A 22,500-nucleotide genomic window follows, 5' to 3' on the forward strand; every position below is an offset into this window, starting at 1 on the left:
TACACACACCCTCCAGCATGTACACACACCCCTCCTGCATGTACACACATCCCTCCTGCATGTACAACACACCCCTCCTGCATGTACACACACCCCTCCTGCATGTACACACACCCCTCCTGCATGTACACACACCCCTCCTGCTAGTACACACACCCTCCTGCATGTACACACACCCCCCTGCTGTGTACACACACCCTCCTGCATGACCCTCTTGCATGTACACATCCCCTGCTAGTACACACATCCCTCCTGCATGTACACACACCCCTCCTGCTTGTACACACACCCTCCTGCATGTACACACCCTCCTGCATGTACACACCCCCTCCTGCATGTACACATCCCTCGTGCTGTACACACACCCCTCCTGCATGTACACACACCCCTCCTGCATGTACACACACCCTCCTGCATGTACACATCCCTCCTGCTTGTACACACACCCCTCCAGCATGTACACACACCCTCCTGCATGTACACACACCCCTCCTGCATGTACACATCCCTCCTGCTTGTACACACACCCTCCAGCATGTACACACACCCTCCTGCTTGTACACACACCCCTCCAGCATGTACACACACCCCTCCTGCATGTACACATCCCTCCTGCTTGTACACACACACCCTCCTGCATGTACACACACCCCTCCTGCATGTACACTCACCCCTCCTGCATGTACACATCCCTCCTGCTTGTACACACACCCCTCCTGCATGTACACACACCCTCCTGCATGTACACACACCCCTCCTGCATGTACACATCCCTCCTGCTTGTACACACACACCTCCAGCATGTACACACACCCCTCCTGCTTGTACACACACCCCTCCAGCATGTACACACACCCTCCTACATGTACACACACCCCTCTTGCATGTACACACACCCCTTCTGCATGTACACATCCCTCCTGCATGTACACACATCCTCCTGCTTGTACACACACCCCCTTGCATGTACCATCCCTCCTGCTAGTACACACATCCCTCCTGCATGTACACACACCCCTCCTGCTTGTACACACCTCCTGCATGTACACACACCCTCCTGCATGTACACACACCCCTCCTGCATGTACACATCCCTCCTGCTTGTACACACACCCCTCCTGCATGTACACACACCCTCCTGCTTGTACACACATCCCTCCTGCATGTACACACACCCTCCTGCTTGTACACACACCCCTCCAGCATGTACACACACCCTCTGCATGTACACACATCCCTCCTGCATGTACACATCCCTCCTGCTTGTACACACACCCCTCCAGCATGTACACACACCCCCCTGCTTGTACACACCCCCCTCCAGCATGTACACACACCCTCCTGCATGTACACACATCCCTCTTGCATGTACACATCCCTCCTGCTTGTACACACACCCCTCCAGCATGTACACACACCCCTCCTGCTTGTACACACACCCTCCAGCATGTACACACACCCCTCCTGCATGTACACACACCCCTCTTGCATGTACACCACCCCTCCTGCATGTACACATCCCTCCTGCTTGTACACACACCCCTCCAGCATGTACACACACCCCTCCTGCATGTACACACACCCCTTGCATGTACACACACCCCTCCTGCATGTACACATCCCTCCTGCTTGTACACACACCCCTCCAGCATGTACACACACCTCTTGCATGTACACACACCCCTCTTGCATGTACACACACCCTCCTGCATGTACACATCCCTCCTGCTTGTACACACACCCCTCCTGCATGTACACATCCCTCCTGCTTGTACACACACCCCTCCAGCATGTACACACACCCCTCCTGCATGTACACACACCCCTCCTGCTTGTACACATCCCTCCTGCTTGTACACACACCCCTCTTGCATGTACACACACCCCTCCTGCATGTACACACACCCCTCTTGCATGTACACACACCCCTCCTGCATGTACACACACCCCTCCTGCATGTACACATCCCTCCTGCTTGTACACACACCCCTCCAGCATGTACACACACCCCTCCTGCTTGTACACACACCCCTCCAGCATGTACACACACCCCTCTTGCATGTACACACCCCCTCTTGCATGTACACACACCCTCCTGCATGTACACATCCCTCCTGCTTGTACACACACCCCTCCAGCATGTACACACACCCTCCTGCATGTACACACACCCCTCTTGCATGTACACACACCCCTCCTGCATGTACACATCCCTCCTGCTTGTACACACACCCCTCCAGCATGTACACACACCCCTCCTGCTTGTACACACACCCCTCCAGCATGTACACACACCCCTCCTGCATGTACACACACCCCTCTTGCATGTACACACACCCCTCCTGCATGTACACATCCCTCCTGCTTGTACACACACCCCTCCAGCATGTACACACACCCCTCCTGCATGTACACACACCCCTCTTGCATGTACACACACCCCTCCTGCATGTACACATCCCTCCTGCTTGTACACACACCCCTCCAGCATGTACACACACCCCTCCTGCATGTACACACACCCCTCTTGCATGTACACACTCCCCTCCTGCATGTACACATCCCTCCTGCTTGTACACACACCCCTCCTGCATGTACACATCCCTCCTGCTTGTACACACACCCCTCCAGCATGTACACACACCCCTCCTGCATGTACACACACCCTCCTGCTGTACACATCCCTCCTGCTTGTACACACACCCCTCTTGCATGTACACACACCCCTCCTGCATGTACACACACCCCTCTTGCATGTACACACACCCCTCCTGCATGTACACACACCCCTCCTGCATGTACACACCCCTCTTGCATGTACACACACCCCTCCTGCATGTACACACACCCCTCCTGCATGTACACACCCCTCTTGCATGTACACACACCCCTCCTGCATGTACACACACCCTCTTGCATGTACACACACCCCTCCTACATGTACACATACCTCCTGCATGTACACACACCCCTCCTGCATGTACACACACCCTCCTGCTTGTACACACCCTCCAGCATGTACACATACCCCTCCTGCTTGTACACACACCCCTCCTGCATGTACACACACCCCTCTTGCATGTACACACACCCCTCCTACATGTACACATCCCTCCTGCATGTACACACCCCTCCTGCATGTACACACACCCTCCTGCTTGTACACACACCCCTCCAGCATGTACACACACCCCTCCTGCTTGTACACACACCCCTCCTGCATGTACACATCCCTCCTGCTTGTACACACACCCTCCTGCTTGTACACACACCCCTCCAGCATGTACACACACCCCTCCTGCTTGTACACACACCCCTCCTGCATGTACACATCCCTCTTGCTTGTACACACACCCCTCCTGCATGTACACACACCCCTCCTGCATGTACACATCCCTCCTGCTTGTACACACACCCCTCCTGCATGTACACATCCCTCCTGCTTGTACACACACCCCTCCAGCATGTACACACACCCCTCCTGCATGTACACACACCCCTCCTGCTTGTACACATCCCTCCTGCTTGTACACACACCCCTCTTGCATGTACACACACCCCTCCTGCATGTACACACACCCCTCTTGCATGTACACACACCCCTCCTGCATGTACACACACCCTCCTGCATGTACACATCCCTCCTGCTTGTACACACACCCCTCCAGCATGTACACACACCCCTCCTGCTTGTACACACACCCCTCCAGCATGTACACACACCTCCTGCATGTACACACACCCTCTTGCATGTACACACACCCCTCCTGCATGTACACATCCCTCCTGCTTGTACACACACCCCTCCAGCATGTACACACACCCCCCTGCATGTACACACACCCCTCTTGCATGTACACACACCCCTCCTGCATGTACACATCCCTCCTGCTTGTACACACACCCCTCCTGCATGTACACATCCCTCCTGCTTGTACACACACCCCTCCAGCATGTACACACACCCCTCCTGCATGTACACACCCCTCCTGCTTGTACACATCCCTCCTGCTGTACACACACCCCTCTTGCATGTACACACACCCCTCCTGCATGTACACACACCCCTCTTGCATGTACACACACCCCTCCTGCATGTACACACACCCCTCCTGCATGTACACACCCCTCTTGCATGTACACACCCCTCCTGCATGTACACACACCCCTCCTGCATGTACACACCCCTCTTGCATGTACACACACCCCTCCTGCATGTACACACACCCCTCTTGCATGTACACACACCCCTCCTACATGTACACATCCCTCCTGCATGTACACACCCCTCCTGCATGTACACACACCCTCCTGCTTGTACACACACCCCTCCAGCATGTACACATACCCCTCCTGCTTGTACACACACCCCTCCAGCATGTACACACACCCTCCTGCATGTACACACACCTCCTGCATGTACACATCCCCCTGCTTGTACACACACACCTCCAGCATGTACACACACCCCTCCTGCTGTACACACCCCTCCAGCATGTACACACACCCCTCCTGCATGTACACATCCCTCCTGCTTGTACACACACCCCTCCTGCATGTACACACCCCTCCTGCATGTACACTCACCCCTCCTGCATGTACACATCCCTCCTGCTTGTACACACACCCTCCTGCATGTACACACACCCTCCTGCATGTACACACACCCCTCCTGCATGTACACATCCCTCCTGCTTGTACACACACCCTCCAGCATGTACACACACCCTCCTGCTTGTACCACACCCCTCCATGTACACACACCCTCCTACATGTACACACACCCCTCTTGCATGTACACACACCCTTCTGCATGTACACATCCCTCCTGCATGTACACACATCCCTCCTGCTTGTACACACACCCCTCTTGCATGTACACATCCCTCCTGCTAGTACACACATCCCTCCTGCATGTACACACACCCCTCCTGCTTGTACACACACCCTCCTGCATGTACACACACCCTCCTGCATGTACACACACCCCTCCTGCATGTACACATCCCTCCTGCTTGTACACACACCCCTCCTGCATGTACACACACCCCTCCTGCTTGTACACACATCCCTCCTGCATGTACACACACCCCTCCTGCTTGTACACACACCCCTCCAGCATGTACACACACCCTCCTGCATGTACACACATCCCTCCTGCATGTACACATCCCTCCTGCTTGTACACACACCCCTCCAGCATGTACACACACCCCTCCAGCTTGTACACACACCCCTCCAGCATGTACACACACCCTCCTGCATGTACACACATCCCTCTTGCATGTACACATCCCTCCTGCTTGTACACACACCCCTCCAGCATGTACACACACCCCTCCTGCTTGTACACACACCCCTCCAGCATGTACACACACCCCTCCTGCATGTACACACACCCCTCTTGCATGTACACACACCCCTCCTGCATGTACACATCCCTCCTGCTTGTACACACACCCCTCCAGCATGTACACACACCCCTCCTGCATGTACACACACCCCTCTTGCATGTACACACACCCCTCCTGCATGTACACATCCCTCCTGCTTGTACACACACCCCTCCAGCATGTACACACACACCTCCTGCATGTACACACACCCCTCTTGCATGTACACACACCCCTCCTGCATGTACACATCCCTCCTGCTTGTACACACACCCCTCCTGCATGTACACATCCCTCCTGCTTGTACACACACCCCTCCAGCATGTACACACACCCCTCCTGCATGTACACACACCCCTCCTGCTTGTACACATCCCTCCTGCTTGTACACACACCCCTCTTGCATGTACACACACCCCTCCTGCATGTACACCACCCCTCTGCATGTACACACACCCCTCCTGCATGTACACACACCCCTCCTGCATGTACACATCCCTCCTGCTTGTACACACACCCCTCCAGCATGTACACACACCCCTCCTGCTTGTACACACACCCCTCCAGCATGTACACACACCCCTCTTGCATGTACACACACCCCTCTTGCATGTACACACACCCCTCCTGCATGTACACATCCCTCCTGCTTGTACACACACCCCTCCAGCATGTACACACACCCCTCCTGCATGTACACACACCCCTCTTGCATGTACACACACCCCTCCTGCATGTACACATCCCTCCTGCTTGTACACACACCCCTCCAGCATGTACACACACCCCTCCTGCTTGTACACACACCCCTCCAGCATGTACACACACCCCTCCTGCATGTACACACACCCCTCTTGCATGTACACACACCCCTCCTGCATGTACACATCCCTCCTGCTTGTACACACACCCCTCCAGCATGTACACACACCCCTCCTGCATGTACACACACCCCTCTTGCATGTACACACACCCCTCCTGCATGTACACATCCCTCCTGCTTGTACACACACCCCTCCAGCATGTACACACACCCCTCCTGCATGTACACACACCCCTCTTGCATGTACACACACCCCTCCTGCATGTACACATCCCTCCTGCTTGTACACACACCCCTCCTGCATGTACACATCCCTCCTGCTTGTACACACACCCCTCCAGCATGTACACACACCCCTCCTGCATGTACACACAACCCCTCCTGCTTGTACACATCCCTCCTGCTTGTACACACACCCCTCTTGCATGTACACACACCCCTCCTGCAATAGTACACCACACCCCTCTTGCATGTACACACACCCCTCCTGCATGTACACACACCCCTCCTGCATGTACACACCCCTCTTGCATGTACACACACCCCTCCTGCATGTACACACACCCCTCCTGCATGTACACACCCCTCTTGCATGTACACACACCCCTCCTGCATGTACACACACCCCTCTTGCATGTACACACACCCCTCCTACATGTACACATCCCTCCTGCATGTACACACCCCTCCTGCATGTACACACACCCTCCTGCTTGTACACACACCCCTCCAGCATGTACACATACCCCTCCTGCTTGTACACACACCCCTCCTGCATGTACACACACCCCTCCTTGCATGTACACACACCCCTCCTACATGTACACATCCCTCCTGCATGTACACACCCCTCCTGCATGTACACACACCCTCCTGCTTGTACACACACCCCTCCAGCATGTACACACACCCCTCCTGCTTGTACACACACCCCTCCTGCATGTACACATCCCTCCTGCTTGTACACACACCCTCCTGCTTGTACACACACCCCTCCAGCATGTACACACACCCCTACTGCTTGTACATACACCCCTCCTGCATGTACACATCCCTCTTGCTTGTACACACACCCCTCCTGCATGTACACACACCCCTCCTGCATGTACACATCCCTCCTGCTTGTACACACACCCCTCCTGCATGTACACATCCCTCCTGCTTGAACACACACCCCTCCAGCATGTACACACACCCCTCCTGCATGTACACACACCCCTCCTGCTTGTACACATCCCTCCTGCTTGTACACACACCCCTCTTGCATGTACACACACCCCTCCTGCATGTACACACACCCCTCTTGCATGTACACACACCCCTCCTGCATGTACACACACCCCTCCTGCATGTACACATCCCTCCTGCTTGTACACACACCCCTCCAGCATGTACACACACCCCTCCTGCTTGTACACACACCCCTCCAGCATGTACACACACCCCTCCTGCATGTACACACACCCCTCTTGCATGTACACACACCCCTCCTGCATGTACACATCCCTCCTGCTTGTACACACACCCCTCCAGCATGTACACACACCCCTCCTGCATGTACACACACCCCTCTTGCATGTACACACACCCCTCCTGCATGTACACATCCCTCCTGCTTGTACACACACCCCTCCTGCATGTACACATCCCTCCTGCTTGTACACACACCCCTCCAGCATGTACACACACCCCTCCTGCATGTACACACACCCCTCCTGCTTGTACACATCCCTCCTGCTTGTACACACACCCCTCTTGCATGTACACACACCCCTCCTGCATGTACACACACCCCTCTTGCATGTACACACACCCCTCCTGCATGTACACACACCCCTCCTGCATGTACACACCCCTCTTGCATGTACACACACCCCTCCTGCATGTACACACACCCCTCCTGCATGTACACACCCCTCTTGCATGTACACACACCCCTCCTGCATGTACACACACCCCTCTTGCATGTACACACACCCCTCCTACATGTACACATCCCTCCTGCATGTACACACCCCTCCTGCATGTACACACACCCTCCTGCTTGTACACACACCCCTCCAGCATGTACACATACCCCTCCTGCTTGTACACACACCCCTCCTGCATGTACACACACCCCTCTTGCATGTACACACACCCCTCCTACATGTACACATCCCTCCTGCATGTACACACCCCTCCTGCATGTACACACACCCTCCTGCTTGTACACACACCCCTCCAGCATGTACACACACCCCTCCTGCTTGTACACACACCCCTCCTGCATGTACACATCCCTCCTGCTTGTACACACACCCTCCTGCTTGTACACACACCCCTCCAGCATGTACACACACCCCTCCTGCTTGTACACACACCCCTCCTGCATGTACACATCCCTCTTGCTTGTACACACACCCCTCCTGCATGTACACACACCCCTCCTGCATGTACACATCCCTCCTGCTTGTACACACACCCCTCCAGCATGTACACACACCCCTCCTGCTTGTACACACACCCCTCCAGCATGTACACACACCCCTCCTGCATGTACACACACCCCTCTTGCATGTACACACACCCCTCCTGCATGTACACATCCCTCCTGCTTGTACACACACCCCTCCAGCATGTACACACACCTTCCTGCATGTACACACACCTCTCCTGCATGTACACATCCCTCCTGCTTGTACACACACCCCTCCAGCATGTACACACACCCATCCAGCATGTACACACACCCCTCCTGCTTGTACACACACCCCTCCTGCTTGTACACACACCCCTCCTGCATGTACACACACCCCTCCTGCATGTACACACACCCCTCCTGCATGTACACATCCCTCCTGCTTGTACACACACCCCTCCTGCATGTACACATCCCTCCTGCTTGTACATACCTTGTATAATGGTGCATGAAGTCCCGAGTGCGGCCACCGACGCCTCGACAGGGATGGTGGCGATCATGGGGCGGCGCGACGCTGGTCTCTGGTAACTCCTCTCTCGTCTACACTAACTTTTCTCGCTCAAGTTATCATACAGTTACTACTGAGGTTGAGCAGGCGGCCAGGGCGCCTGCTGGAGGTGCCTGGCGGTGGCACAGAGTAACACAGCGGCACAGACACGCACACAAGTCACAGCACACTATACACAGCTCCGTGGTTCATGGAGCCATTGTTAGGTGTATCACAGTAGCAGGAGCACACACCCAGGAGCGGTGAAGTAGCGGCAGGAGCAACAGGTAGTCCAGGACGCACGCGACTTGCCCGCCGGCGCTATACAAGTGATATAAAAAAGAGGGAGCTGTGGCGAGCGTGCGTGCCCCGGCCTCCATGCCCCGCCCCACGCCGCCGCTGACCCTATCCTGTGCCCCGGCCTCCACCAGAGGGAGGGGCATCGAAGGTCGCCCAATTAAAGCCTTTCAAACCCGGGCGGGGGAAGAGTTGGGCCACGTGCTGGGGCGCGAACCCTCGCCCCGCTGGTAACATAACCCCGCGTCGCGCCCAGCCAGCCTCGCCGAATCAAAGAGCGACGACAACCCTCTCGGGACAAAGCGTCCTGTCAGTATTGTGCTGGCCGGCCTGCCCCTCAGCCTTTGACCACGCGACGGGCACGGGTTGTGCCCCTCGCTACCCCCTTCCCCCCCCTCCACCACCCTTTACCACCACCTCTTTTTTTACCGCCTGAGCCCACGGTCCGCCAATGGTGGGTCGACATAACCGGGTCGCCCGCACGAGACTCGCGCGCGCTGCCATCTCCTGCTTCACTGTGTACTTACACCACCGTCACCATCAGCGTCACAGTCACACCGTAACAGTCGTGACGACTCCTTAAACTAGTAATGTATAGTACTACAAGATGAGAGAAGACATGTTACGTAGAGGAGGAGGAGGAGGAGGGTGGCGCGGCTGGCGAGGCCTGGCAACCACCGCGGCATCTGCCCTATTCATAATCGTGGGTAATTCCGGCAAAAAACGGGGGGTAATTCGGCTGTCGAACTCACTGCGTCCGTTTCCACAATTTTGACAAAAATGCGCCTCGTATTTTGGGAGCGGGAGAGGCATGAGTGCAGGCAGCAGCAGCAGCAGCAGCAGCAGCAGCTGCCTGCAACACGGGCGGCAGGACACCGCTGCCCGCCTCGCCAAGGCGACAAAAGACGACACCCGCTGCGTCCTGTCGCTTCAGGTCCCAAATAGCTCATGGCGGGAGTCTCTCTCGCCTCGATTTATCCATATTTTTCATGGCGGCTCAACAATGAGGCTCATTTTGGTAGGCATTTACATACAAATACTGTGAGAGGTCGAGCGTCACCGTGCTCCGGGGCGTCACACACCCGCCAGGGGTACTATGGTCAGGGGCGTCACACACCCGCCAAGGTGACTGTGGTCAGGGGCGTCACACACCCGCCAGGGAGACTGTGGTCAGGGGCGTCACACACCCGCCAGGGTGACTATGGTCAGGGGCGTCACACACCCGCCAGGGTGACTGTGGTCAGGGGCGTCACACCCGCCAGGGTGACTGTGGTCAGGGGCGTCACACACCCGCCAGGGTGACTATGGTCAGGGGCGTCACACCCGCCAGGGTGACTATGGTCAGGGGCGTCACACACCCGCCAGGGTGACTATGGTCAGGGGCGTCACACACCCGCCAGGGAGACTGGTCAGGGGCGTCACACACCCGCCAGGGAGACTGTGGTCAGGGGCGTCACACACCCGCCAGGGTGACTGTGGTCAGGGGCGTCACACACCCGCCAGGGAGACTGGTCAGGGGCGTCACACACCCGCCAGGGAGACTATGGTCAGGGGCGTCACACACCCGAAAGGGGCACTATGCTCAGGGGCGTCACACACCCGCCAGGGGCACTATGGTCAGGGGCGTCACACACCCGCCAGGGTGACTGTGGTCAGGGGCGTCACACACCTGCCAGGGAGACTGTGGTCAGGGGCGTCACACACCCGCCAGGGAGACTGGTCAGGGGCGTCACACACCCGCCAGGGAGACTATGGTCAGGGGCGTCACACACCCGAAAGGGGCACTATGCTCAGGGGCGTCACACACCCGCCAGGGGCACTATGGTCAGGGGCGTCACACACCCGCCAGGGTGACTGTGGTCAGGGGCGTCACACACCTGCCAGGGAGACTGTGGTCAGGGGCGTCACACACCCGCCAGGGAGACTGGTCAGGGGCGTCACACACCCGCCAGGGAGACTATGGTCAGGGGCGTCACACACCCGCCAGGGGCACTATGGTCAGGGGCGTCACACACCCGCCAGGGAGACTATGGTCAGGGGCGTCACACACCCGCCAGGGAGACTGTGGTCAGGGGCGTCACACACCCGCCAGGGTGACTGTGGTCAGGGGCGTCACACACCCGCCAGGGAGACTATGGTCAGGGGCGTCACACACCCGCCAGGGAGACTGTGGTCAGGGGCGTCACACACCCGCCAGGGTGACTGTGGTCAGGGGCGTCACACACCCGCCAGTGAGACTGTGGTCAGGGGCGTCACACACCCGCCAGGGTGACTGTGGTCAGGGGCGTCACACACCCGCCAGGGTGACTATGGTCAGGGGCGTCACACACCCGCCAGGGAGACTATGGTCAGGGGCGTCACACACCCGCCAGGGGTACTATGGTCAGGGGCGTCACACACCCGCCAGGGAGACTGTGGTCAGGGGCGTCACACACCCGCCAGGGAGACTATGGTCAGGGGCGTCACACACCCGCCAGGGTGACTGTGGTCAGGGGCGTCACACACCCGCCAGGGAGACTGTGGTCAGGGGCTTCACACACCCGCCAGGGAGACTGTGGTCAGGGGCGTCACACACCCGCCAGGGAGACTGTGGTCAGGGGCGTCACACACCCGCCAGGGTGACTGTGGTCAGGGGCGTCACACACCCGCCAGGGTGACTGTGCTCAGGGGCGTCACACACCCGCCAGGGAGACTGTGGTCAGGGGCGTCACACACCCGCCAGGGTGACTGTGGTCAGGGGCGTCACACACCCGCCAGGGTGACTGTGCTCAGGGGCGTCACACACCCGCCAGGGAGACTGTGGTCAGGGGCGTCACACACCCGCCAGGGTGACTGTGCTCAGGGGCGTCACACACCCGCCAGGGAGACTGTGCTCAGGGGCGTCACACACCCGCCAGGGGCACTATGGTCAGGGGCGTCACACACCCGCCAGGGGCACTATGGTCAGGGGCGTCACACCCGCCAGGGTGACTGTGGTCAGGGGCGTCACACACCCGCCAGGGTGACTGTGGTCAGGGGCGTCACACACCCGCCAGGGAGACTGTGGTCAGGGGCGTCACACACCCGCCAGGGTGACTATGGTCAGGGGCGTCACATCCCCGCCAGGGTGACTGTGGTCAGGGGCGTCACACACCCGCCAGCGTTTTATGCGTAATTGCGTCATGCCTTAATGAGCTGCGTCATTGTGGCGTCGCGTGACGCACACTGGTTACGTCACCACCACCGTACACGGTAGTTACGTCACCACCACCACCACCGTACACGGTAGTTACGTCACCATCACTACCACCACCGTACACCGTAGTTACGTCATCACCACCACCACCACCGTACACGGTAGTTACGTCACCATCACTACCACCACCGTACACGGTAGTTACGTCACCACCACCACCACCGTACACGTTAGTTACGTCACCACCACCACCACCGTACACGGTAGTTACGTCACCACCACCACCACCGTACACCGTAGTTACGTCACCACCACCACCGTACACCGTAGTTACGTCATCACCACCACCACCACCACCACCGTACACCGTAGTTGTCATCACCACCACCACCACCGTACACGGTAGTTACGTCACCATCACTACCACCACCGTACACGGTAGTTACGTCACCACCACCACCACCGTACACAGTAGTTACGTCACCTCCACCACCACTGTACACGGTAGTTACGTCACCATCACTACCACCACCGAACACGGTAGTTACGTCACCACCACCACCACTGTACACGGTAGTTACGTCACCACCACCACCACTGTACACGGTAGTTACGTCACCACCACCACCACCACTGTACACGGTAGTTACGTCACCACCACCACCACTGTACACGGTAGTTACGTCACCACCACCACTGTACACGGTAGTTACGTCACCACCACCACCACTGTACACAGTAGTTACGTCACCACCACCACCACTGTACACGGTAGTTACGTCACCACCACCACCACTGTACACGGTAGTTACGTCACCACCACCACCACTGTACACGGTAGTTACGTCACCACCACCACCACTGTACACGGTAGTTACGTCACCACCACCACCACTACTGTACACGGTAGTTACGTCACCACCACCACCACTGTACACGGTAGTTACGTCACCACCACCACCACTGTACACGGTAGTTACGTCACCACCACCACCACCGTACACCGTAGTTACGTCACCACCACCACCACCGTACACCGTAGTTACGTCATCACCACCACCACCACCACCACTGTAGTTGTCATCACCACCACCACCACCGTACACGGTAGTTACGTCACCATCACTACCACCACCGTACACGGTAGTTACGTCACCACCACCACCACCGTACACAGTAGTTACGTCACCACCACCACCACTGTACACGGTAGTTACGTCACCATCACTACCACCACCGTACACGGTAGTTACGTCACCACCACCACCACTGTACACGGTAGTTACGTCACCACCACCACCACCGTACACGGTAGTTACGTCACCACCACCGTACACCGTAGTTACGTCACCACCACCGTACACCGTAGTTACGTCACCACCACCACCACCGTACACCGTAGTTACGTCATCACCACCACCACCACCACCACCGTACACCGTAGTTGTCATCACCACCACCACCACCGTACACGGTAGTTACGTCACCATCACTACCACCACCGTACACGGTAGTTACGTCACCACCACCACCACCGTACACAGTAGTTACGTCACCACCACCACCACTGTACACGGTAGTTACGTCACCATCACCGCCACCGTACACGGTAGTTACGTCACCACCACCACCACCGTACACGGTAGTTACGTCACCACCACCACCACCGTACACCGTAGTTACGTCACCACCACCACCACCGTACACCGTAGTTACGTCATCACCACCACCACCACCACCACCGTACACCGTAGTTGTCATCACCACCACCACCACCGTACACGGTAGTTACGTCACCATCACTACCACCACCGTACACGGTAGTTACGTCACCACCACCACCACCGTACACAGTAGTTACGTCACCACCACCACCACTGTACATGGTAGTTACGTCACCATCACTACCACCACCGTACACGGTAGTTACGTCACCACCACCACCACTGTACACGGTAGTTACGTCACCACCACCACCACTGTACACGGTAGTTACGTCACCACCACCACCACTGTACACGGTAGTTACGTCACCACCACCACCACTGTACACGGTAGTTACGTCACCACCACCACCACTGTACACGGTAGTTACGTCACCACCACCACCACCACTGTACACGGTAGTTACGTCACCACCACCACCACTGTACACGGTAGTTACGTCACCACCACCACCACTGTACACGGTAGTTACGTCACCACCACCACCACTGTACACGGTAGTTACGTCACCACCACCACCACTGTACACGGTAGTTACGTCACCACCACCACCACCGTACACGGTAGTTACGTCACCACCACCACCACCGTACACCGTAGTTACGTCACCACCACCACCACCGTACACCGTAGTTACGTCATCACCACCACCACCACCACCACCGTACACCGTAGTTGTCATCACCACCACCGTACACGGTAGTTACGTCACCATCACTACCACCACCGTACACGGTAGTTACGTCACCACCACCACCACCGTACACAGTAGTTACGTCACCACCACCACCACTGTACACGGTAGTTACGTCACCATCACTACCACCACCGTACACGGTAGTTACGTCACCACCACCACCACTGTACACGGTAGTTACGTCACCACCACCACCACCGTACACGGTAGTTACGTCACCACCACCGTACACCGTAGTTACGTCACCACCACCACCACCGTACACCGTAGTTACGTCATCACCACCACCACCACCACCACCGTACACCGTAGTTGTCATCACCACCACCACCACCGTACACGGTAGTTACGTCACCATCACTACCACCACCGTACACGGTAGTTACGTCACCACCACCACCACCGTACACAGTAGTTACGTCACCACCACCACCACTGTACACGGTAGTTACGTCACCATCACTACCACCACCGTACACGGTAGTTACGTCACCACCACCACCACTGTACACGGTAGTTACGTCACCACCACCACCACTGTACACGGTAGTTACGTCACCACCACCACCACCACTGTACACGGTAGTTACGTCACCACCACCACCACTGTACACGGTAGTTACGTCACCACCACCACCACTGTACACGGTAGTTACGTCACCACCACCACCACTGTACACGGTAGTTACGTCACCACCACCACCACTGTACACGGTAGTTACGTCACCACCACCACCACTGTACACGGTAGTTACGTCACCACCACCACCACCGTACACGGTAGTTACGTCACCATCACTACCACCACCGTACACGGTAGTTACGTCACCACCACCACCACCGTACACAGTAGTTACGTCACCACCACCACCACTGTACACGGTAGTTACGTCACCATCACTACCACCACCGTACACGGTAGTTACGTCACCACCACCACTGTACACGGTAGTTACGTCACCACCACCACCACCGTACACGGTAGTTACGTCACCACCACCGTACACCGTAGTTACGTCACCACCACCACCACCGTACACCGTAGTTACGTCATCACCACCACCACCACCACCACCGTACACCGTAGTTGTCATCACCACCACCACCACCGTACACGGTAGTTACGTCACCATCACTACCACCACCGTACACGGTAGTTACGTCACCACCACCACCACCGTACACAGTAGTTACGTCACCACCACCACCACTGTACACGGTCGTTACGTCACCATCACTACCACCACCGTACACGGTAGTTACGTCACCACCACCACCACTGTACACGGTAGTTACGTCACCACCACCACCACTGTACACGGTAGTTACGTCACCACCACCACCACTGTACACGGTAGTTACGTCACCACCACCACCACTGTACACGGTAGTTACGTCACCACCACCACCACTGTACACGGTAGTTACGTCACCACCACCACCACCGTACACGGTAGTTACGTCACCACCACCACCACTGTACACGGTAGTTACGTCACCACCACTGTACACGGTAGTTACATCACCACCACCACCACCGTACACGGTAGTTACGTCACCACCACCACCACCGTACACGGTAGTTACGTCACCACCACCACCACTGTACACGGTAGTTACGTCACCACCACTGTACACGGTAGTTACATCACCACCACCACCACCCTACACGGTTGTTACGTCACCACCACCACCACTGTACACGGTAGTTACGTCACCACCACCACCTGACAGAAAACCCAGATATAATAGCACTCACAGAAACAAAGCTAATGAAAACCATAACAAACGCAGTGTTCCCACAGGACTATTATGTTATGAGGAAAGAGAGAGAAGGAAGAGGCGGTGGTGGTGTAGCCCTGATGGTAAGAAAAGGCTGGGATTTTGAGATGTTTATTTAGGGCTGTGAAGGTTTCAGTGACTACATAACAGGTACCATAACAACTGGAGGACACAAAATTATAGTCGTAGTCATATATAATCCACCACCAAATGACAGAAGACCCAGACAGGAATATGATAGAAACAACATGGCTACCATTAACATAATAGAGATAGCAGCTTCTGTTGCTAGCAAGAATGGATCTGGACTACTAATCATGGGAGACTTCAACCACGGGAGATAGATTGGGTGAACAGAGACCCGCATGGAGGACCAGAAACATGGAGAGCTAAGCTGCTGGACATGGCAACAAGAAACTTTCTAAGCCAGCACGTCAAGGAACCAACAAGAATGAGAGCAGAACATGAACCAGCAATGCTCGATCTGATATTTACCCTAAAGAAGTGGGATATAAGGGAAGTTAGTTGGAAGCCCCCTTGGGAATGAGTGACCACAGTGTATTAAACTTTGAGTACCTGGTAGAGCTAGGAATTATCTCTCCCAAAAAATGAACTAGGAAACAAAAGGCTGGCATACCGAAAGGTAATTATGAGGAGATGAGAAGTTTCCTAAGGGAAATACCTTGGGACACAGACCTCAGAGCTAAGTCTGTACAAGATATGATGGACTATGTCACCCAAAAGTGTCAGGAGGCAGTAAACAGGTTCATCCCGGCCCAAAGGGAAAAATCCGAGAAGTAAAAGAAGAATCCATGGTATAATAGGGCATGTATGGAAATAAAGGAACTGAACAAAAGGGCGCGGAGGAACATCCGGAATAACAGAACACCAGAAAGCAGAGATTTGATTTGATTGTTGCCGCCGAAGGCGGCTAGTTTATTGTGCACCCCATACTCATCCTGTGAGCGGTAGCGCAAAAGCATTACAGAGGGCACAAAAGGTCTTTGTCAGACCTCATCTTAGATTATTACATAAACAATTTCATCTATCCTTCACACCTTATAGTTACAATGTCAGCTAGTTACAGAGAAAGTGCTATTACAAGAGCTATATATTTACAGTAAGTCATTATACATTAATGGTAGGTCTTATCGCTAATACATAATAGTTTGACCAATGGGGATATTACAGAGTCTTAGGGGAGCTTCTGTTTATTATTAGTCTTCACAATACACTACTTGTTTCTTAATCTCATATGTCGTTCATCTACTGGAAGCAAAATGAGGATACAGTGCAAGGATTTCAGGTAATTTATCCATGGTAATAAGATAGGTTGCCATATCATACAGCGTGAGCTTAGATTTATCTCTAAAAGGCTCAATTTTACTACAATCCAAGATATAGTGTTCGAGTGTGTGTCCCTGCCTATGTCCACACACTTTACACTTTACTTCATCTAGATCCCTATACAAGCCGAACTACCAGAGATACTTGTAGCCAAGTCTTATACGAGCTGTGACAACATCTGTTAGTCTACTGACTTTGTTACTTGCAGAGCAGAGAGAGATACCAGAGAACCAGGAATGAGTATGTTAGGGTGAGAAGAGAAGCAGAGAAAAATTATGAAAATGATTTAGCAAACAAAGCCAAGACCGAACCAAAGCTACTCCACAGTCACATCAGGAGGAAAACAACAGTGAAAGAACAGGTAATGAAACTTAGAACAGGCGAGAACAGGAATACAGAGAATGACAAAGAGGTGTGTGAAGAACTCAACAAGAGGTTCCAGGAGGTCTTCACAATAGAACAAGGTGAGGTCACTGTGCTAGGAGAAAAGGAAGTAAACCAGGCGGCCATAGAAGGGTTCGAAATTACGAGAGAAGAGGTCAAGAGACACCTGCTGGATCTGGATGTTAGAAAGGCTGTTGGTCCAGACGGGATCTCACCATGGGTACTGAAAAAGTGTGCAGAGGCACTTTGCTTGCCACTCTCCATAGTGTATAGTAGGTCACTGGAGACGGGAGACCTACCAGAAATATGGAAGACGGCGAATGTGGTCCCAATATACAAAAAGGGCGACAGACACGAGGCACTGAACTACAGGCCAGTGTCCTTGACTTGTATACCATGCAAGGTGATGGAGAATATCGTGAGAAAGAACCTAGTAACACACCTGGAGAGAAGAGACCTCGTGACAAATCGCCAACATGGGTTCAGGGAGGGTGAATCTTGCCTTACAGGCTTAATAGAATTCTACGACCAGGTGACAAAAATTAAGCAAGAAAGAGAAGGCTGGGCGGATTGTATTTTCTTGGATTGTCGGAAAACCTTTGACACAAGTCACAGCTTCGTGTCATCCTTTGCAGATGACACAAAAATCAGCTTGAAAATTATCTCGGCTGAAGACATTGAAAAACTACAAGCGGATATTAACAAAGTTTTCGATTGTGCAGCAGAAAATAACATGATGTTTAACAGTGATAAATTCCAGGTACTCAGGTACGGCAAAGATGAGGAGCTGAAATACAGAGTACAAAACACAATCGAATCTGCCCATAGTAGGAAAACAGCATGTCAAACATAGTAAAATAACAACGTACTGGAGTGAACGATATGGAAGAAAATGCAGAATAGAACCAGTGAAGAACAGAGGTGCCATAGGCACAATCAGAGAACACTGTATAAACATCAGAGGTCCGCGGTTGTTCAACATCCTCCCAGCGAGCATAAGAAATATTGCAGGAACAACCGTGGACATCTTCAAGAGGAAACTAGATTGTTTCCTCCAAGGAATGCAGGACCAACCGGGCTGTGGTGGATATGTGGGGCTGCGGGCCGCTTCAAGCAACAGCCTAGTAGACCAAGCTCTCACAAGTCAAGCCTAGCCTCGGGCCGGGCTTGGGGAGTAGAAGAACTCCCAGAACCCCATCAACCAGATAAACACAGTACCGCATAAGAGGCTGGTACATAAGCTGGAGAGACAGGCAGGTGTAGCTGGTAAGGTGCTCCAGTGGATAAGAAAGTACCTAAGCAATAGGAAGCAGAGAGTTACGGTGAGGGGTGAGACCTCGGATTGGCGTGAAGTCACCAGTGGAGTCCCACAGGGCTCTGTACTCGGTCCTATCTTGTTTCTGATATATGTAAATGATCTCCCGGAGGGTATAGATTCATTTCTTTCAATGTTTGCTGACGATGCCAAAATGATGAGAAGGATTAAGACAGAGGAGGACTGCTTGAGGCTTCAAGAAGACCTAGAAAAGCTGAAGGAATGGTCGAACAAATTGTTGTTAGAGTTTAACGCAAGCAAATGTAATGTAATGAAGATAGGTGTAGGGAGCAGGAGGCTAGATACAAGGTATCATCTGGGAGATAAAATTCTTCAAGAGTCAGAGAGAGAAAATGACTTGGGGGTTGATATCACGCCAGACCTGTCCCCTGCAGCACATATCAAGAGGATGACATCAGCGGCATATGCCAGGCTGGCCAACATAAGAACGGCATTCAGAAACTTGTGTAAAGAATCATTCAGAACTTTGTATACAACATATGTCAGGCCAATCCTGGAGTATGCAGCTCCAGCATGGAGTCCATATCTAGTCAAGGATAAGACTAAACTGGAAAAGGTTCAAAGGTTTGCCACCAGACTAGTACCCGAGCTGAGAGGTATGAGCTACGAGGAGAGACTATGGGAATTAAACCTCACTTCGCTGGAAGACAGAAGAGTTAGGGGGGACATGATCACCACATTCAAGATTCTCAAGGGAATTGATAGGATAGATAAAGACAGTCTATTTAACACAAGGGGCACACGCACTAAGGGACACAGGTGGAAACTGAGCGCCCAAATGAGCCACAGAGATATTAGAAAGAACTTTTTTAGTGTCAGAGTGGTTGACAAATGGAATGCATTAGGAAGTGATGTGGTGGAGGCTGACTCCATACACAGTTTCAAGTGTAGATATGATAGAGCCCAATAGGCTCAGGAACCTGTACACCAGTTGATTGACAGTTGAGAGGCGGGACCAAAGAACCAGAGCTCAACCCCCGCAAGCACAACTAGGTGAGTACACACGTAGTATTGTGTAGTTAGGCTTCGCTTACTCACCACTTCTGCCTGTGTCGGAATAATTATTATTTTGCTTCTTATTTGCCTCACTGTTAAACCATAATAATGTCAACTTGTGGTGTTAATGTGGGGTGTTTGGCCGGGTCATCCCCCGCCACCTTCACCACTACCCCAACATGTGACGGAATCCTCACGAATTTCACTGTGTGACCGTTCAGCTGTGGCTCAGTTCTCCTTGTCTTACAGGCCTCAACTATGGACATGAAGACTAAATTTCGACTGTTTAAGGAGTCAAGTGCTCCTCGGCTACGTCACCTTGGGGTTACCTGGGAGTATTTCCGGGGCTTAGCGTCCCCGCGGCCCGGTCGTCGACCAGGCCTCCACGTTGCTGGACTGGTCAACCAGGCTGTTTGACGCGGCTGCTCACAGCCTGACGTATGAATCACAGCCTGGTTGATCAATCAATGCAAACACTACAAGTGTGTGAGTCACACCATACAACACTACAGGTGTGTGAGTCACACCATACAACACTACAGGTGTGTGAGTCACACCATACAACACTACAGGTGTGTGAGTCACACCATGCAACACAACAGGTGTGTGAGTCACACCATACAACACAACAGGTGTGTGAGTCACACCATACAACACTACAGGTGTGTGAGTCAAACCATACAACACTACAGGTGTGTGAGTCACACCATACAACACAACAGGTGTGTGAGTCACACCATACAACACTACAGGTGTGTGAGTCACACCATACAACACAACAGGTGTGTGAGTCACACCATACAACACAACAGGTGTGTGAGTCACACCATACAACACTGCAGGTGTGTGAGTCACACCATACAACACTACAGGTGTGTGAGTCACACCATGCAACACTACAGGTGTGTGAGTCACACCATACAACACTACAGGTGTGTGAGTCACACCATACAACACAACAGGTGTGTGAGTCACACCATACAACACAACAGGTGTGTGAGTCACACCATACAACACAACAGGTGTGTGAGTCACACCATACAACACAACAGGTGTGTGAGTCACACCATACAACACTACAGGTGTGTGAGTCACACCATACAACACAACAGGTGTGTGAGTCACACCATACAACACAACAGGTGTGTGAGTCACACCATACAACACAACAGGTGTGTGAGTCACACCATACAACACAACAGGTGTGTGAGTCACACCATACAACACTACAGGTGTGTGAGTCAAACCATACAACACTACAGGTGTGTGAGTCAAACCATACAACACCCTCACCCATTGTGTTCTTGAGTGCCCGTTGATTAACGCACACAGCAACACTGAGATAAGAACAGCAACACTGAGATAAGAACAGTTGCTGAACAAGTAGCCTGGATGTCTCACAACGGAAAGGTTGATAATATTCTGGAGAGAGAGATAAGGATTTTGCACCAAGATTGTATAACTTTTTGTTGAATTGTCTCAATGTCTATTGCAGATTGTGTATATACGTAGTCATACAATGTGTGTATACGTCTGGTGACATACTGTATCTCACAGGTGGTGCCTCAGACTTGTATGATATACACCCATTGTATCC

At 53.8% G+C, this 22,500-nt stretch overlaps 1 protein-coding gene across 1 annotated transcript in view; it reads left to right on the forward strand.

The window, feature by feature from the left end:
• The first annotated feature begins 9,175 nt into the window (after positions 1–9,175).
• LOC138366003 (autotransporter adhesin BpaC-like) overlaps positions 9,176–22,500 on the forward strand; it is a 54,430-nt gene continuing 41,105 nt past the window's right edge. Inside the window, exon 1 of the mRNA XM_069326721.1 lies at positions 9,176–9,201. Within this exon, the coding sequence (XP_069182822.1) occupies positions 9,176–9,201 (26 nt within the window). The remainder of the gene's footprint in view (positions 9,202–22,500) is intronic.

Source organism: Procambarus clarkii, chromosome 18, assembly GCF_040958095.1.
Source record: "Procambarus clarkii isolate CNS0578487 chromosome 18, FALCON_Pclarkii_2.0, whole genome shotgun sequence".
Classification (NCBI taxonomy): domain Eukaryota; kingdom Metazoa; phylum Arthropoda; class Malacostraca; order Decapoda; family Cambaridae; genus Procambarus; species Procambarus clarkii.